The 19,993-nt window shown below is 30.9% G+C and overlaps 1 protein-coding gene across 2 annotated transcripts in view; it reads right to left on the bottom strand.

The window, feature by feature from the left end:
* Positions 1–19,993, bottom strand: part of LOC108546763 (neuronal calcium sensor 2) — a 236,187-nt gene that overhangs the window by 6,807 nt on the left and 209,387 nt on the right. For both annotated transcript variants that reach the window (XM_017899005.1, XM_017899006.1), the window contains one exon: positions 17,820–17,948. In XM_017899005.1, the coding sequence (XP_017754494.1) occupies positions 17,820–17,948 (129 nt within the window). The remainder of the gene's footprint in view (positions 1–17,819; positions 17,949–19,993) is intronic.

Here is a 19,993-nt window from a genome sequence, read left to right as displayed (position 1 = left end):
TCAAGTTAAATAGGATTTTCAGCTGGATTTTTAAAAGGAATTTAATGGAATAAGCACTGAATTATAAATATAGGATATACAACATAAAAATAATAAAAATATACACATTATACTATACTTTTTATTAATTTATATTTAGGATAAAATATTACATTATACTATGTCGCGTGGTATTCGTTAAAACAGTCTAAACATATTTGACGTGATTTTGGACAATTAGAACAATAGGTTGTAGTTTTTTTACATTTTTCGTAATTTTCTGGCAATATGTTTATGAGTGGTAAAACTTTAACAAGTCTGCTACTCTGTTCTATCTTTTGGTTATTTGCAAAATGCAAGTTTGCTGATAGTAATTCAAAACGATTACAGGAAATGGAAAATTGTAAATAGGATCCGTTGAACAACATCTAACGAGCGGTGTCTGTACTAGACGCATCCAAATCATCGGTCCGATAACGTTCTAGCGCTCAGACAGTAGAATTTGGGCCCCGTGAGAAACTCAACCGAATCGCGTTGGGCGACGAACAGCGACGCTCGCTTGTCGGGCTGCTCCGACCGCAAAGGGTTAACCCTTTGCACTCGACGATTTTTTGGCCAAACAAGGATAGGAGTTTAAAGATTTTCTGTTACAAAGCTGACGATATTTTTCTGAGTAGTGAATAAGAAATCATATGATAATTAACACGTAAAATTATTTGATTTCGATACCTTGCACACCGTTGCATTATTTAAAATTTGACATATTTACGAATATCGAGCTTCGAAATTTTATCAAATGGCGACTGTAGGGCGCCTCCCGAGGGCAAAGGGTTAATTTTCAAATTCAAGGATAATGTCATATACACATCTGAATGTATTTTAAGAAAAATATACATTTATAAGCGAAAAATATCCATGACATTCAAAACTTCAAAAGAATGGCCTAAATAAAAATTTCTTATGCAACCTTATGGTTTCTTTATATCATTCAAATTATATATCAAGTATTTTTTGTGTCATTATAATTATAGAAGATATTTAGCTGGCCTGGTTTAGGTGGGACACTCTATATATATCATAATTGCATAAGTATTGCGCAGAGCTCAAAAGCCTATACTTGGGATAAAAACTCTGATACTCTTCAAATTTGCACTTTCAATATAGTGGTACGGTTAGTGACGTAAGCATTATTTTTAGTTAAATAGTTAATATTGATTCCATGTCTACGACAATGCTTTGTCGCTCTATTCTATTTAGTCTCGATGTATATTATTTGTCCTTTTCGTTACACGATGCGACGTGATTCTATTTGCAGATATGACACTTTTAACTAATCATCATAGTTCGTGTAACCTATCTTTGCGATTGCGTTAGGTATTCCGTCCCAAAGACCGAACGTCCTAAGTCAAGTAGAAGACTATTTTATTTCTTCATTATCAATGTTCCATGATTCGTGAACACTCGGTTACCTCTTACCCGGCTACCACTTGTGTCAGTGCCTAGCAAGGGTCAATAAATTACCCTTAGCCAATGGGCATAGAGGCCCAAATTTGTTTAAACATCCACCGCCACTGAAACACGTTGAAACCGATACACACCCTTAACTGATATACACAACCAATAGGAAAACACGCATTCACTACTGACACTTCACATCAACCAATCATGTCACACCTGAATTTATAAAACCACTGAGACGCCGAGACACTGGGATTAACGGCAGTCGAACTCGATATTCAACATGTGATACACATTAATCAGATTCAATCGAGATTAGTTGCACAAGATTCAACTCAATTATTTAACACTTAACGGACGAGTTGTTCCTTTTCTGTCTTTCTTGGTTTCTGGGCATTTTTTAAGAGAATTAAATAATCACGTGTGTATAGTTTTAAAGCGTTGTAGTTTCATCAAATCAATACTATTTTTGATAAAATTTTACAAGGTTATTTATTTACATGTCTAATATTTTTTGAACAGAGATAAGACTATTCCCTTCGGCCATTTTTTAGTTTTTCTCATAATGCTGCAATATGAGAGGTACTGATCGGTCCTACTTATCCCTGTCATATATTTATTATATTCTTTAATACAATACCTTTTCTATCTCTAGTACAAGAAGGAGAAGAATGAAATATATAATTTCATAATGGTGGATAAACTGTTCAACCTGTACCTGATATAAAATTAAAAATTCCTCTAATTAATAATAATAATAATGATGATGGAGGTAATAATCAAAATCTAATATTATTTATTCGAGGAATAGATATATCCGGTGAACTTAATATTAAAGGAATTAATCAATACCAAATCCACCAATTAAAAAAGGTATTACTATAACAAAAATTATTAAAAAAGCATGTCTTGTTACTAAAGTATTATATAAATGATCATTTTTTTAAAATCCTCCTGGAACTCTTAATTCTATTCGAATTAAAAATCTTATTGAAGATCCAATTATTCCTGATCATATCGCTAATAAAAAATATAAAATACTAATATCTTTATGATTAGTAGATATAAATCATTTGATTTCAAATAAAATATAAATATTATAAATTTATTTTTAATTTTGAAAATTAATAGTTTTTATTAACTTAAAATTTTAAAGTAAAGTAGAAACACTATCATGAATTGAGGATATTATACCAACTTCCCTGTTACGTGGTGCATATGCAGTATCCCGCCATGGCATACCTAAATGAGCCGTGAGGTCGATATTTCTAAGGTTTATAACATGATCGTAAAGAAAGGCTATTTTCGAGTTGGAATCTCGGAATATTGGAGGGCAATGAAACATATGTTCTTTCAAATCTTAATTTCGTCCACGCTCGATAGCCAAAAGACGTGTTATAAAACTTGGTAATTCCGAAGGATCATTCCGGAGCTCCTCTGATGGTAACTATTACCGACGCTTCGGACTTGGAGGGAGACCGTAACCTTTAGGCAAAACCCGTGACCTCACGCCTGCTCAGGTATCGTCCCACCCTTAGCAAAAGAAGGCGCGCCAAGAGCGCATGGAAGAGGGTGGTCACGACACTTAGGATGTCGCTGATTGGAAAATTAACACTTCTCGAAATAACCAATCAGCGTGCATCCTGAACAAGGCAAGGCGAGGAACCAGAGATTAACAAAAATTGAAAGAGAGAAAGAATTGAGTCCTCGAAAGCAAAACGAGCTACCGCACAAATTTATCAGCGCTAAACTGTAAAACGTTTAAGAGAACCAGACAAGAGAACAGAACAAGAGCTTCAACGCGACACGTAGTTACATTTTCTATCATCGTTTCATATTTGTAACGCAGTTTAATAAAAATTTAGAAAAATAGTCAGAATGGAAAAATGTAAATTTACGTGACCCGTCCGTTGTGTTAGAAACTTAACCAGCTCTATATCAAGCAAGTTAGATTAGACCGCATCCCTGCAACATTGTCGCTACAGAGTAAGAGGCCTTAGGAACAGAGTAGAACTATTACACTATGTCTAATCAGACATACTGTGACATTCCTTTTGTATATGATGTGGGCAACTTTCACCGATGCCGCTTGTCTTTTGGCAGAAGAAAGCTCTTCGTTGGATTCCTAGGGAGACATCGTCGAGGATCAAGGACAATGGACACAGATAGGCATGCTTAGACGCCAGGATCGGAGTTCGACCGAAGAGACCACCTACACTTGAAGAAGAGGCTACAGAGAGGGTTAGGTTATAGTACGTATGTAAAGGGGTAGGTTCTAGTACGCCTCTATAAGACTATAGAGGATGCGTTTTTGGGGCATTCGTTTGTGAACCGAGGACATAATAAAATACCTAGTTACCGTTTGAAACGCTGTCTGATTTAATTTCCTACAATAAATTCCTGTATTCTACATAGTAGCAATGCTTTCATCAATAAAAGTTAAAGTTAATTCTGTCAGAAGCAACGGCGTGTTTTCAATAGTACCAAAAGAAAAATTCCGAAAGCAACCATTTTGACTAGTTTGGAAGTTATACTGTTTAGGTTATATTTACATCAGATATAACGAAATTTCCTAGAAATAAAAGTAAATTGTTTATTGCATTTTTGTTTTGATATTATTTACTTAATGGAAATTGATTTGATTTAATTAGAAGTTTCAATGGTAGTAGCATTCAACGATTATACCTCAAATGTTTCTGCGTTTAATTCAGGTTTGCAAGAGAGGTATATAATAGTAAAAGTTGGTAATACTGTCTGTGTTAATTGATCGAAAATTTGTACGATGAAATAAATGAATTTATAATGTAAATTTATCGTTTATAATTTTTATTGTTATATAGATTTAGATATTTATATTATCATAAAATGTCTGTTATGCGAATGTTACTATTTCTATTTTTATAATCATTTTTTATACCTTGAGAACAAAATTTATCTTTGTTAACCTTCATACTAAATTCAATCAAATAATAATAGTTTCAATTAAATTTGCAAACGCTAGATTTGAATCTAAATAATATATAATCAAATAATTATAATTTATATATTATTTAGATTCAAATTTAACGTTTATAGTTTCAATAAACCCACTCTGTTATACTTTCGTTACATTTTAAATAAATAATTTATAATAAAAGAAGTTAAAATATCTCTATTGGTGTAAGGAAAACGCGAATTATATATAATTATACAAATTAATTTGCAACCTCATCTAATCCTGCTTTTAACAACAGATTTTCGCATGAGTCTTCAAATTCTAACCTCTTTAATACCGACCTCCGATACAACTAACGCCACCTACTACATAAAGACCAATCCCGTGTTAAATATTATCACAACCTATAACCTTTTACGACTATGCAATCAAACAAATAGACTGGAAACTGTTGAAATTCCAATGCAGTAGACACCAGATGTACATTAACTATGACTGAAATATACATCAATAAATATACAGATCATAAAATATCATTAATACAACTTATAATTATATTTTACTGATTATCATGCTCCAAAAAGATATTAATAGACTTGATAAAGATAGTGCTTGTTAATATTTAATCTTCTAAATTTATTTTTGCATCTTTTTTTCTTAATCTATTTATTCAAACATTTTATTGAAACTTGTTTCCAAGCTTGGAGGTTAGAAATTAAGACGGCAATTTTATGGCGTTCATGACTAATTGTAATCACTATTTATTATTTCATTTTCGAAAAAGATGATTGCATAAATCAGTATTTATCAACTTTAATAATTCTAATTATATTTCTAGATTTATAACTTTTAAACGTTTCCAATTACTTTTACTATATTTATCCACAATGTTAACACTTTTGCGATCTTATGAACTTTTATTAGAACAGTACAATCTATTTTTGGTTCTTTATTTTATTTCTTATTTACAAACAAAAGCTAAAAATTTCTTATTATGAATAAACAAATATGATTACAAATCATAGTTTATTTTTATTATTACAATATTGTAAGTAGTCGAAAATGAAAGTAAAGTTAATCACATGTATATTATATGCGATAAACTGATATGGAAGTAATTTTTCACGTCAGATTAATGTGTTTTCTGAATAAACAACGAAATGAATAAACTTTCTTTATTTATTAGTGGTATATCAAAATTAAATTCTAAAAATTGTGATTTTTTTACCCCCAAAAGTTAATGGTGACTGTATAATATTGATTTTTCCATTTTTAATGCATTAATCTATTTTATATTATAAATTATAGACAGTATAGTATAGATATCCGCATTAAAGGCTTATAAGATCCTTGAAATAACATCTGACTCTATTAAATTGCGAGAATATCAAAGCTTATAATTATTTACAAAAATTTGTAAATTATCAAGTACATTTAAATTAAGCCAATTATTTTTTTGCTTTAGTCTTTGTTTCTAAGATTAATTGAAGCGAATAGCAAATTCACTAGATAAGTGTGTCACGAATTATCTAATTCTGCCTGATTTGGTAATTAATTGCCCCAATTGGTAATTTAGTTGCCCTAAATGTTGTATATTTACTTTAAAGCCAAAATCAATGAATGCAAGAAACATAATTACACAACTGTAGGATGTTACACAGTGCAATTTAATAATTAACTTTAATAATTATCAACTAATTAAAATGGCTATCTTAAAATTTGTTGTTCTTGGAGCTAGTGCCAGTATGCAATTTTTCCCAAAATTAATGTTATCTTTTATTTGGATACGAATATAATTATGTATATCCATTTATTTTTATCGTATTACTATAATTATTAGTGTAGTAATATCTATACACGATGTATTCGAGTATGCATTGCAGGTCAATCCTAATATTAATCAGGTAAATAATGGTATGAAATTCCATTTACTAATATTCATTTTTCAATCTTATTTTTATTGTTTTATCGTTTTGTGCCCTGTTTTATTGTTTCATATTTTTTATAGTATTATCTTGTTTTATGTTTTCACAATATTCTACTTTTTAATTTCATACGTATCATTTTTTAAATTATATTGCAGTCGTTATTATTATAATTTTGGGAATAATTATAAGTATAATGTGAAAAGAATAACAGGGAAAAAGCAAGTACACGATCGAGTAAGTATTTTGTTTTTTGTTCTTGGAGCTAGTGCCAGTATGCAATTTTTCCCAAAATTAATGTTATCTTTTATTTGGATGCGAATATAATTATGCATATTTATTTTCATCGTATTACTATAATTATTAGTGAAGTAATATCTATACACGATATATTCGAGTATGCATTGCAGGTTAATCCTAATATTAATCAGGTGAATAATGGTATGAAATTCCATTTACTAATGTTCATTTTTCAATCTTGTTTTTATTGTTCTATCGTTTTGTGCCCTGTTTTATTGTTTCATATTTTTTATAGTATTATCTTATTTTATGTTTTCACAATATTCTACTTTTTAATTTCATACGTATCATTTTTTAAATTATATTGCAGTCGTTATTATTATAATTTTGGGAATAATTATAAGTATAATGTGAAAAGAATAACAGGGAAAAAGCAAGTACACGATCGAGTAAGTATTTTGTTTGTCCAGGAAATAACAAATTTTTTAATAACATTATCGAGTACAATTCTTTGAGCTCGATTCACAAATGAAAATAATATTTACTCAAAAAATAAGATCATTTATATGATCTAATAGAACGATAGGATATCTTCCTATGAATCAGAATTAATTCAGTTACCATCGACGAAGTTTAAAATATAAAAAAGTTTCAACGCAATGTTTCATAACAGCTGTCCAACTGTCAAAATTTCAATTTAACAATTTTCACATCTAATTTAACAATATTCTGTTACCTCCAATACAATTCACGAGTCATACTGTTACTTCAAGTGGTAATAAATAATACCGCTTCTATCAGAAACTTTTATTGAAACGAACATTTTTGAAACTTCCAATGTACAAACTTTTAGGCATATTAGCGGATTAAAATAAGTTTTCCCATTTGTTAACGTGAAAACAAATAATGTATTTCGATGTCAGTTTAATTTTTCAATTCAAGATACGTATAAAATGTTAGGTGGAAATGTGAGGTTAGTACGCACAGCACTTTGCAATATATTGTAATTTGTACTAAACATTAAAATTTTTCAATGTTCGCATTGAAAAACAAAATTTAATTTATGGAATTTTACTAAATAATATATATATTTAATTAAAGCAAAATTTGATTTCTAGAATTTTATTAGGAAATGTATGTAAAATTGAAAACAAAATTTAATTTATAAAATTTCATTATAAGTTAACATATATAAAATTCTCTATAGTATTACAAAAATTCTATTTTAGCATAAAAAAAAATTTAGAGTAATATAATAGCATAAATGGAATAGTATATCAAATTTTAATTTATTGATAATTCATTTAAAAGAATAAACAATATTTTTCTAAATTATTAAAAAATAATTTTTCATATTATATATTGTTTAATTCTTCGGATGTTTATGTCGAATTATCGTCATAAGATGATGTTTTTGTTTGATGACTACAATATTCGTCATGAAGAAAAAGAACTCGTTTTTGATATTTAAAGTATAGTTAAGATAAAACAAGAAACAAATTTTGGAATAATAATATTTGATTATTTAATATAAATATATTTCTAATTCCATCTATTACTTTGTTTAGAAATTAATCAAATTTTAAATTTTACGAATAACATTTATTTTAACTTTTGCTCTTTAAACAAAGAAATATAAACTTTATCAAAAAAACAACTAGAAAAATTTATCATTTTATTACAAATTATATCAATTTTGCAGTAACTATACTTTGTTTTTGTCAGAAATAGACGTGGTTACCTAAAAATAATTAAGCACACGGGTGTATACTTTCAAAATTAAATAAGGTATTAAAAGGTTAAAGAGTACAACGAAAATTAATTTTAGCATATGCTTACATGTTATTTTCATTGAAAGTTATATTTCACTGTACGAAAATTACATTTTACTATACTAAATACTACCCATGTATTTGTTATTCTAGAAAATTTATTATTCTAAATATTAATTAATTCTTTCACGAAGGGCGGAAGAAGTGAGATTAAAAATCATCACTGCAAATCTAAAACATAGGCAGCATATCATAAATATATTAAAGTATATACCAATGACCTGAAATATGGCTAAAAAAAGAAATCGATTTTTTCCCATTATATTATATAGCTACATCGTTAATTATGATATGTATCGTACGATCAGTCTGTGTTATGTAATTGAAGTACAAATTGAAGCTAAAGCTGATTCTTACTCTAACTGTAGGGCCTAGCAATTTCATTAGCGTTGCATGCGCAGAAATATGTAAGAGGATCAGAGATAGGTAATGGATAGGTAAGAGCACGATTTATAACACTTCCGATGCAACCATCTCATTACTGTTCCGGTCACTGATTGCACGCCGTTGAACCGTATTTCAATTTAGCACCCAATCCGTTCCAGCGAGATTGAGAATAATCACTGCGTGGCACGAGCTTATTAATTCATGGTCTGTCAATGAATAAAAGTCCAATAAAAAGTTCAATTCGTCATTAGCGAAAAATAGAAACGTTCTTGTTCCTCGAAATAAAATTACGTCATAAATTACGAATATGAGAGTAATCTAATGTAATTATTGCGAGTAGAATGTAGAATGATATCTGATAGAATGATATCTCTTGTTAACGAGAAACACATAAAGTATATTTAAGTTAAAATATTTAAATAATAAACTATTCGAAATGATAAATCGGTGCACACCTTCTTAGCAATTTCTTCCCCCTTGCTCACTCTTAACCATTTAGGTATGGCTAAATTTTACGCGAAGCGACTTCTAGGGACAGCAGAGTCTGACACGAACTATATATATGCGATACAGCACTAAAATGTGTGACAGAAAATGCTGTTCTCTATGCGAGTATATTAAAATGAAGTTATCGATGATATTTAGAATATATTACACATACTTTAACTTTAACAATTCACTTTAATAATTTTAATAAACTTGAGTATGATATATTTTACAATATGGAATGACACATAGACCCACGTCAAACACCTCAAATTCATAGATAGATCTCTGTCTTTTATTATTTTGAACATATGGTACCACTTTGTTACGCTTTTTTAATTTTTTTGGATTTACAATATGAAGGAAAATGTTTTCGATTGGTGTAAACACTGTTGTACATCGATGTGGAGACAAAAGAAGTGTGAAATCAAACGCGTATGAAGACGAATATTTAATCTAAACAGTGAGCAAGTGGACTACAATTGGTTGCACGTCGTTCAGAGAGATGAAATTTCTGAAAGCCACTATAGTGGCTCGTCGTACCTAAGAGGTTAATAAGAATTTCATTTACGTGTTCACTCTTTGATACTTCTGAGACAACTCTTTCATTCTGGCACATTTTTCTAAACATTCTTTCAAACATCATTCATAATGGACGGTACTCGGTCACATTATATTTATATCACATATTGCGCAATTATGGACAAATGAATTTCAACGTCACTCACAATTATACATTCGAAGAATAATAATAGAGAAGGGTGGACGGTAAGGCAGTTGAGGTTAAGTTCCTCCGTTATCGCATAGAGGGCACTAGGCGCTAGCTCTATTGAAACTGCGAGAACGCTTTATTATTTGTTCCTTTATACCTTTCCTTACTGCCTTTCAACGAGAGTTTCCCAAGTGTTTCACCGACATTTAAATGGGCTTCTATATAAACAGTTCCGCAACAAGTAACACATATTTCTTAAGGAGTGATATTTTAAAAACAAAAAGGAGGTAAAAATTAGGAACAATGAAATTACTGTACTCGAGGCTATGTTTTTATCGACGAATTTATCGTCCGTCAGTGAATGTAGGTCAGGACACTGAGGATACAGCGACGTTAAAAATGATAGCACGTAATTAATGATCTCGAGCAATTCTGCGATGTTTCATATAGAAGAAATAATTCATATAAAAGAATAAACATTAATCTTAATTCGTCAAAGGTAATAGAATTTTCGAGTGAAAAAGGAAAGGAATGATGGTTTTTCCAATATACAAGTCTGTTCGTATAAATCATTATATAGGGTGTCTCACGTGACTGTCGTTATAATTTTTCATATACTTTCTTTAATTCGAGAAAGAAGTTTCGAACAAAAGTCAGCCAGCCTACAATTGATCTTCAAGTTATAAGATTAAAAATTTTCAAAAAATGTTTCTTTTTTTTATCAAAATCAAGTTTGACTAGACATTCTAAATGAAACTATACAATTTTTGATTTTAGAACGTCACAAAACATTGAATGATTCGGTATGACTTTGAAATGACCTTGCATTCAGAAATGCAAAGTTTATCTACGGAAATATTAATTTTTAAAGTTATTTTATTTTAATTGTATTATGTGTTGAAAATAAACATTAAGAGAAAAAATTAACTTCTGTTTTTTAAGTGGGAGTATGATACCTTTACTATAATAAGTAACAAAAAATTTAGTAATTATAAATAAATTACATCAAGGCATTTAGGAATAATGAAAAATTTGTCTTTATATTAATTATTATTATTAATTTGTCATTAATTAATATCTTCATTAAACGAATCAATAGTTATAGTACACTAGGACGTTGTAACCAAAAATATAAGGTTATTTAGTGACGACGATTTTTCATCTAAACAAAATTTTTTTGAAAATTTTCATATTACAATTTGTAATCGATTATAAAACGTGACAAATTTTTATTCCAAATTTTTTCTTTTTGAATTTCTAGAAGTGTCTAGAAAATCGTGGTTACAGTTACGAGGGACACCCTGTATAGAACTATCTGGAAAGAAGGTCATACACACCCTGCTATTATTATGTCTTCGAAATATATGTAGAACTTGAAATATACTGTGAGTATGTTAATAAGTATATTCACAGTAACTTTTACTGTCAGAAAACGTATTAAAATTTTTATTTTTAGTTTTGGGTGTCACGAGGAGTGTGTGCTCTCCCAAAGATGTTTGACGTTTTAAAAGTCTAAAAAATGGGTATAATGCGAACTATTGTAGATGTCCAATAAACGCTTTTACCTACCCTTTTACTATCGATTATTGCCAAGGAGAGTTAACATTGACCGCAGCACGCACAAAGAGCGCAAAAGAATGAAAATTAAAGGTAGAACTACCCTATTGCAATATACAGGGTGTCTCAGTAACGGTAGTACAACCGAGAAGGGGGTGACTCTACACGCAGAAACGAATCTAAAGAAAAGAATAAAACTTTTTAATTTGGAGCTTCATTTTCGAGATAATCGACTTTGAATATTCACCGAGTATACGTATACTTAGCTATGGCTTATATATGTGTATATATACCATAAGTATATGAGTATCCGTGGTACAATCGAGGAGAGTGTGATTCTACACGAAAAAACAAATTGAAAATAAAGAATAAAATTTTTTCATTCGAAGCTCCGTTGTCAAGAAAATCGATTTTGGATATTCACAGAGTACGCGTGCACTTAACTTTGGCTTAGGCGGGTGGGACCATCAGTATACCAGTATACTCTGTGAATATTCAAAGTCCATTTTCTCGACAAGGAAGCTTCAAGTAAAAAAATGTTATTCCTTATTTTCGATTTGTTTTTTCATGTAGAATCATCCCCTCCTCGGTTGCACCATCAATGCTGATGTATCGATGATCCATACATCTCAGCCATAGCTAAGTGCACGTGTACTTGATGCATATTCAAAGTCGATTTTTTCGAAAACGAAGCTTCAAGTAAAAAAATGTTATTCTTTATTTTCGATTTGTTTCTTCATGTAGAATCACCTCCTCCTCGGTTGCACCACCAATGCTGATGTATCGATGATCCATACATCTCAGCCATAGCTAAGTGCACGTGTACTTGATGCATATTCAAAGTCGATTTTTTCGAAAACGAAGCTTCAAGTAAAAAAATGTTATTCTTTATTTTCGATTTGTTTCTTCATGTAGAATCATCTCCTCCTCGGTTGCACCACCAATGCTGATGTATCGATGATCCATACATCTCAGCCATAGCTAAGTGCACGTGTACTTGATGTATATTCAAAGTCCATTTTTTCGAAAACGAAGCTTAAAATAAAAAGATTTTATTCTTTTTTTTCGATTCATTTCTGCATGTAGAATCACCTCCTTCCTGGGTGTATTGCCAATGCTAGAACACCCTGTATAAAGCACCCTATTACCTAGAGAAATATAGTGTTTCACATCGATACATAATGTCTGCAGCAAAGGATCTGTTAAATATGAAGATCCTTTATTACAATGTTATGTGTTATATAGGGTGAGTCATTAACTTCGTCACTTAAAATTAATGTAAATTGTTTATTACATAAAAACTGTTTGATTAATCTTTTTCTTTTATTCTTTCGTCTTTTTATCAAAATAAGAATCATTTAATTTTATTTAACTTTCAACATCTACTCTTTTCAAGTTCAAATGTTATACACATACATGTTAAAGTTAAAGAACTCAAGAAGATCTTCATATCTCGGTAAAAAAAGAAATTAAAATAATACAAAATAAATTATCATATCTTACACTGCCTTTGATATCGAACGATATTTGTTTGAAACATTTTTTACAGTTTGTAAATAAGTTCAGGTGGCATAATTTCAATTAAATGGTCCACCCTGTATAGCTGTAAATCTTCTTTGATGAACTATTTACAATTGCTTTATCTGTCATAATAATCGTGACGAATGAGGTTTCTAGTAGGTATTTTGAACGTAAATTGGACTTTTGCAGACAATTGCTGTACGTAAGCTTGCAGGGATTATTCGTGGGGATAGACTGGCGTGATGGAAAAAGCATTAATCTTCGCTACTTGGCGTTCTGGATTGCAAAGAATAGGCAAGTTAATATTTAATCTGCTGTTTCTTTTGTAAAGTATCGCAGACGCCGAATATCACACGATTCTTTTCCATAGTTTCTGCGAGTTAAGCTGATAACCACGATTTTGATGATGACTGTATACCCCGTCTCTTGACCTGCCCTACATTCGCTGGTGTAGGGAGGTCTGTCAGGTCGCAGGGATATTTTGACCGACCTTTAAATGTTAGTAAGCAAAAAATGAAACGTAATTTTCCTTTTTCTATTTCCGTTCCATTTTTACTCAGAAAATGTCCTTTTTCGGGATTTCCTTTATTCTATACTACCCACACTAAAATGTGATACAGTTCATACTACTGAAACTAACTGAATAACTGATGATTAACACTGGAACTACCAAAGAGGTCAAAGAGGTCAAAAAGACTTAAGTTAATATTGACTTCTTTTTATTTCAAATAGAATCGTAATTACGTACACTTTCTTATTTCCTTCTCAATGCATCATTTTAATTTAATTAGTATTCTCAGGTGGTTGAAGTAAAAAAGTTGTTGTATCAATAAAGCACGTTTTAAAGTAAAATTTTGATTTGAAATAAACTTTATTTTGTATTCACATTTGTTCAAAGATATAATCTAATGTACATAATCTTTACTGGAATAACGAGTGGAAAATTTGCTGTGAAAATACCTGTCTCACTTGTGATAAATGTATTCCTAATAAATATAATATCAATTGTGTATACTACATTTAGGGACACATTACAGGTTGCTACTTTTAACGTCAATGAAAATAAATAAGTAATAGTATGCTACCAAATTCTATGCAAGGAAAGTAACCAAAGTGCACTTAATTATTAATAATATTAATACTTGAATAAAGCAAAAATAATTACTATTTATTACAGAAATAATATTATAACGTGAATTCGATAAAGGAAGAGGGAAAAATCCTTATTTCATGTGTAAGAAATATTATCTTAGAGGTACTAAAAACTTCTCATTGTTAATAATATAGGTGAGTGTATTATAGAAATATATGCATCTACTTCTATTAGGAAGCTGTTATCAAGAAATCCGAAAAATATTATTTTTTAATTACGAAGTGGTTTATCAACGTGATAAATTGCAAACCGTTCGGTGTCAGTCAGTCAGTCAGTAATGCAAAAACAAAACAAAAAATATGAAAACGATATTGCAGTGGCGTGTCTGCGCGTACAGGAGAGCGTTCAAAATGATTATCCTGTCAGGAGGAAAGAAGATTGACAAGGTACGTTACTGCAGAAATTGCAACGACGGCATCAATGGCTGCAAAATTACTGGAAAGCAACGTCGAGAACAGTATTAGTAAATGGATGGGTCGAAGAGCATTAAAAGAAACTAAATTCACATCAATTGGAAGGTAAAAGAAATCAGCTCTTTGGACGGCTCCTTGATATTTAATAAAAAATATTAAAATCGAGTTATCGACCAATGGTACGAGAAAATTTGACCGAATAATAGTAAAATTGAAAGAATCATTTTTGCAGCCTCATGTTGAACAAATAATGTGCAGTAGAACATCGTTTACACGAACCTCGATTATCTCAACTTTGGTCATTTGAAAATAGGACGAGTTACGTATGTACATATGTCCTTAATTTGGAAATTTGAAACTAACAATGAATTTGAAAATTTAGTCTAGGATGAGGATAACTGTGAGTATTATCGATATTTCATCGATGTGTGGCACGAATAACAACACAAATGAAGATGTGACGAAAAGTAGGGTCTTTAAAGCAGCATCACAGGCCACGATGCAATGCTGAACCCCTCATCTTTATGTATAAGCGCTTATAAAAATAAAAATTTGATAACAGTCGAATGTATACTTCATTTGGAAAATATTTAATTTTGTATCAAATCTTTTACAGTAATATGTGTTATAATTATAGATTAATTCCCCTTTTCGTTTACAGACTAGCTCATGTCTAGGGACACCTAGATTCATGGGGTCTCTAGATTCATGGGGCCCCTAGGTAATCACCAATAGTGCTCGTGTATTAAAATAGTTCTGAAGGATGGCAATACTAGCTTATGTATTTATTATTTTAACACACGACAAAGCTGAAAATACATTTGATGCTGCATCGTAATAAATAAAATATCAAAAAGAAATAGACGTTTCACAGATATTTATGTCAAACTGAATCCGCAACTTGACAGTATCTCAACGGATTTAATTTATTTTTTACATTGCATTTATCTTGGTAAATATACAAGTATATCTTTCCGTAAAAAATGTTCATATTTGAAGATCATTTAATTTTAGTTAATTTATTAAATGATTTATAATTTCATAATAAGAAATTTAATTCTTTTAGTCCGATTACTGGGAGGGATTTATCCTCCAATTAATTCGAATAATTGATATTAACCTATTATATTATTCTATCATAATAAGACATTTTTTTATACAACAGTATTTCCAAACTATAAATATATGAGATCTGTTAAATAATTTTTAATATTCTCCAAAAAATTTCTAAAGTATTATATATATTGTACGTAGAAATGACAGATATTCAGACTCTTTTCTTTCTGTTGGCGCGCGTTGCGAACAATAGCTACTCGCGCGCCACCATATTTTGCCCCGCCGCCATACTTTCCCCCACTACCACCTTGATTTAAATTGACCGTTAGTTTAAAATTAACCAACCAATTCCTACTTCTCTTTCTCAAAAATTACTGAAATAAACCCAACTTTGGCTTCTCGAAAAGTATAAATTAGGAATTAAAGTTAGAATTATTAAATTTATTATTGTATAATACAATATATTATGGTATCGCAGGATAAGTGGGTCGAGCGTATTATCTGGAGTGCGTGCGGAAGGACGAATGACCGTGCGCTAGGATCGCGTGGACGAGATGTTTATGAATGTATCGGATGAAAGTGAAGAATGTCTCTAGGAATGCGTTTGAGTGTTTGGGCTACGTGACCCGCTGAGGGCAAGGCTGCAAGGAGTGCGTGGGAAAAGCATGATTGGGAAAGAGAGAATAGGTATGAAAGAGGATAGAATGTACGGTTTAAATAGGGATACAAGGGCGTGAAGCGGGCAGTATGTTGGTAGAGAATAGGTATGAAAGAGGATAGAATGTACGGTTTAAATAGGGATACAAGGGCGTGAAGCGGACAGTATGTTGGAAGTATGTATGTCAGTTCGCAGTTCGTAGTAGGGTTGTCAGAAGAGAGTTGTGAAGAAAGAAGTTGTTAGTCGTCTAGTTGTGTTTTAGTTGTAACAGTTGTAATTGTGTCGTAATCTTAAGTAGTAGTAGTAATATGTTTGTTATATATTCGTAGCCTAATCGTCACCGCACAGTGTTAATTTAATCCATTGTTATTTGTTATTTAATAAATAGAGGCTATATTATTTTACCACCACCCATGTCTCTACAATGTTGTTTAGCATTATTAGTGCGAGACTGTTGCCATCTATTATCGTAAAATAGTTTCTCTCAACCGCGAATTCTTCCGCATCAATTATTTAACATAAAAACTCGCGATTATGTTTAAATCCGATCAGTTTGCGATTTTCTTTGCTTTAATAACCGTGTAACCGTATAAAAAATCAGCTGCACCACATCCGTTTGACGTGCAGCGAAACGAGAACATCGTCACGTCGTACAATCGTTGCGGTGCAGGTATTGGTACCACTGGGAAACGATGATTTTAAATAGTTCCTCTCCGATACAGATTGTAACGATATTCATGTCACTACCTTTCTGTCACTTAACGAGAGACTTATTATTTTAGGAGAAAGATAAAATTTTGCATCAAAGCGACGTCGTTTCAATAATTACGAAAATTCTTTTTCTTCTTATGAAGTTCATATTACTCGTAATTTTTTTAAAAAAATTATCACGGGCGTATCGTCTTAAATTTATTTTACATAAAATAAAAGACATCGCGAAAAAATATCACGTACGTGTGTACACATTGAAATCCAAGAAGAAATAATAATTTGCTTGGAACGAGGTATTAAAGACGGTATTTTTCCATATTTCGATAGATAGTTTAAACTAAATTAATCGATAGTTATTTATATCTAAAACAATGCATTAACTTATTTTTTCTGAAATTGAGCGAATTTTATTTTTTATTTATTCGTTTTATTCTTTGAACTGTGAATAAATTATATACAAAAAAGTGATAATTTTATTACTATTGATTCTAAATATCAATACTCGTCATTTATTGCTTAGTCTATTACACCTCTATAAATTTTCATAAGAAAAACATAAATTTTGAAGTTAAATAAGTTGCGCAAAAAGACTCATTTATTTATAAGTTTTTTAACGTTATTCATATTGAATTTTCATACAATTCTTATTTATTATGAATGCAATACGAGTCCATTTAATATTTTTTACTTTTTCGGTTCAAATTAAAAAAAAAATTAATAAATGTCTTAATCGAAAGTAATCGTTTAAAATATTAAAATTGTACATTATAAAAATTAATTACAAAATGCATAATACCTGAACGATCTTAGTCATTTCCTGGATATCAATGACGCCATTTCCATCAACATCATACATACGGAAAGCCCATTTCAGTTTTTCTTCTGGCGTCCCGCTAGACGTTACATCGATGGCCAATAAAAATTCCTGTAACAAAAAATTGTCGTTAAATATCGATAATTCGAACGTAATCGGTGATGATAACATTTTAGCATTTTCATAAAATTCAAATAAACGAATTTAATTTTCTCGTTTGCTCAGCAATAGCAATTGATCTTTATAAAATTTTGTGTTTCACGATTGACATCACAAAATATAAAATTATACAGTTGAAATTTGTGATACAAATGATAATAAAATGAATAAAATGGCAATAAAATTATACAGTTGAAATTTGTGATACAAAAGTGGAAGTAGTAACCATTTTTCGTTACTGTTTTCTTGTTACATAAATTCTTTTTAAATCAAGAAAATATGTGGCAGTGAGTTTCTTTACGATTTTTACCTTCCAGCTATAAAATTAGAAATATTAACGCTCGGGTTATTTAACACGTTTCGTGCCACGTGTACCATTTGTGGTACACGTTAAACTTGATTTGCAAGCCACGTGTACCATAAATGGTACACGCAGACATATTGATTTAATGCGTTAAAAATATGTTTTATGACAAATTTAATTCTGTAAAATATATTTCCACTAAAAGAATGAGACATTATACAGAATGCAGTATACAACAAGGCACGTAAATTTGTTTGATATATATAAAATAATTATTAATTATATGTCATAGTTGACTGTTTTAAAGCAAGGGATGCATAAAAATGGTTTATTCGGACAATCGCTGCAAAACGTCACTATTCTTCTAATTCTTTTTACTAATCGAAAATTTTCCAACTGACTGACTTTTACAGTCGAACTGATCGCAGTGCCACGTGTTACATAAATGGTACACGGTGTGATAACTGCTCTAAACAAGCTAATTGCTTATGGATTGATGGTGTAATGACATATTGTGCGATAATATATAAATTTTTAGCCAAAGCAACAAATGGCCTGGAGATCATGTAGGACAAAAACGACTTGGCACAGAACGTGTTAATTTTTCGAACTACTGTTTATTACATATTCTACCTTCTATTTATTTCTATTATCATTTAATCTGTTTAAAAATGCTATAGAACCTTCTTCGTTCCAATTCAAGTGCTCATCTATGCTGACATCGTTGTGCTTTAAAAAGAAGCGTTATTGACAGTTTATTACGAAGTTAACATGTTCCGAGTTTGCACGTGAATAAATAGGAGAAAGGGAAACAACAGTCTTCCTCCCAACTTGTCAAATTCCAGGACAGTCATTAACTGACAGCTGAAGACGTAATTTGGGACGCACGAGAATGTCAGCTACACACGTACTGTGCAGAGCTAAAAAAAAGTTCTCTAGGGGGAATGTGAGTCTAATACGTCATAGAGTAACATACTCAGCTCACCTCGTACAATTATAAATGCAGACGAGTTTTCGTTTTTGGTGGAAAATGTTACATTTATAAATCTGACAAGCATCATTTAACGAAGATAGTGCATGGAATATACTGACATGGGTTAAAATAGAGCAGTAAAGAGTAATGTAAAGTGATAATACTGTAGGATGCTATTTTCACGAAAAGAAATCGCAAATTGGCCAATTCCGATTTGGGATCTTATTTTAGAAAAAGAAATTACAAACCAGTCAAAGCCGATACAAAATCTTATTTTAGAGCAACAAATTGCTCTAGCATCTAGCAATCGATACAGGATCTTATTTTAGAACAACAAATCGAAAATCAACTGATGCCACCTTACGGAAGGCTATCCTTAGAAGCAAAGCTAAGTTACGTGGTCTTTACGGAGGTTGGAAGGTGCGAATGGCGAATCGACAAGATGGCGTAATTTTCATGAACACAAATCGCAAATCGGCAAAGTGACGTAATTTTTACGAGAGCAAATCGCTCGTCGGTTGAATCATATTAGCTAATTAGCGATTGATAAAAGCACGTCATCAAGTTTGGCAAAGGGCATAAGAATAGGACCCTCGACGACACAGGAAGAATCCTGAGTGGAGAAGTTTTGAAGAATCCTCGCGAATATACAATAGTTTGTGACCAGCACGGATGTGAGTCGTTCGATATCGAAGAAAGACAAATAGAGCCGTGTTTCCA

This window comes from Eufriesea mexicana, unplaced genomic scaffold (assembly GCF_001483705.2).
Source record: "Eufriesea mexicana isolate 0111107269 unplaced genomic scaffold, ASM148370v2 scaffold757, whole genome shotgun sequence".
Lineage (NCBI taxonomy): Eukaryota > Metazoa > Arthropoda > Insecta > Hymenoptera > Apidae > Eufriesea > Eufriesea mexicana.
The sequence above is the reverse complement of the archived record's forward strand: the minus strand, read 5'-3'. Positions and strand labels throughout refer to the sequence as shown.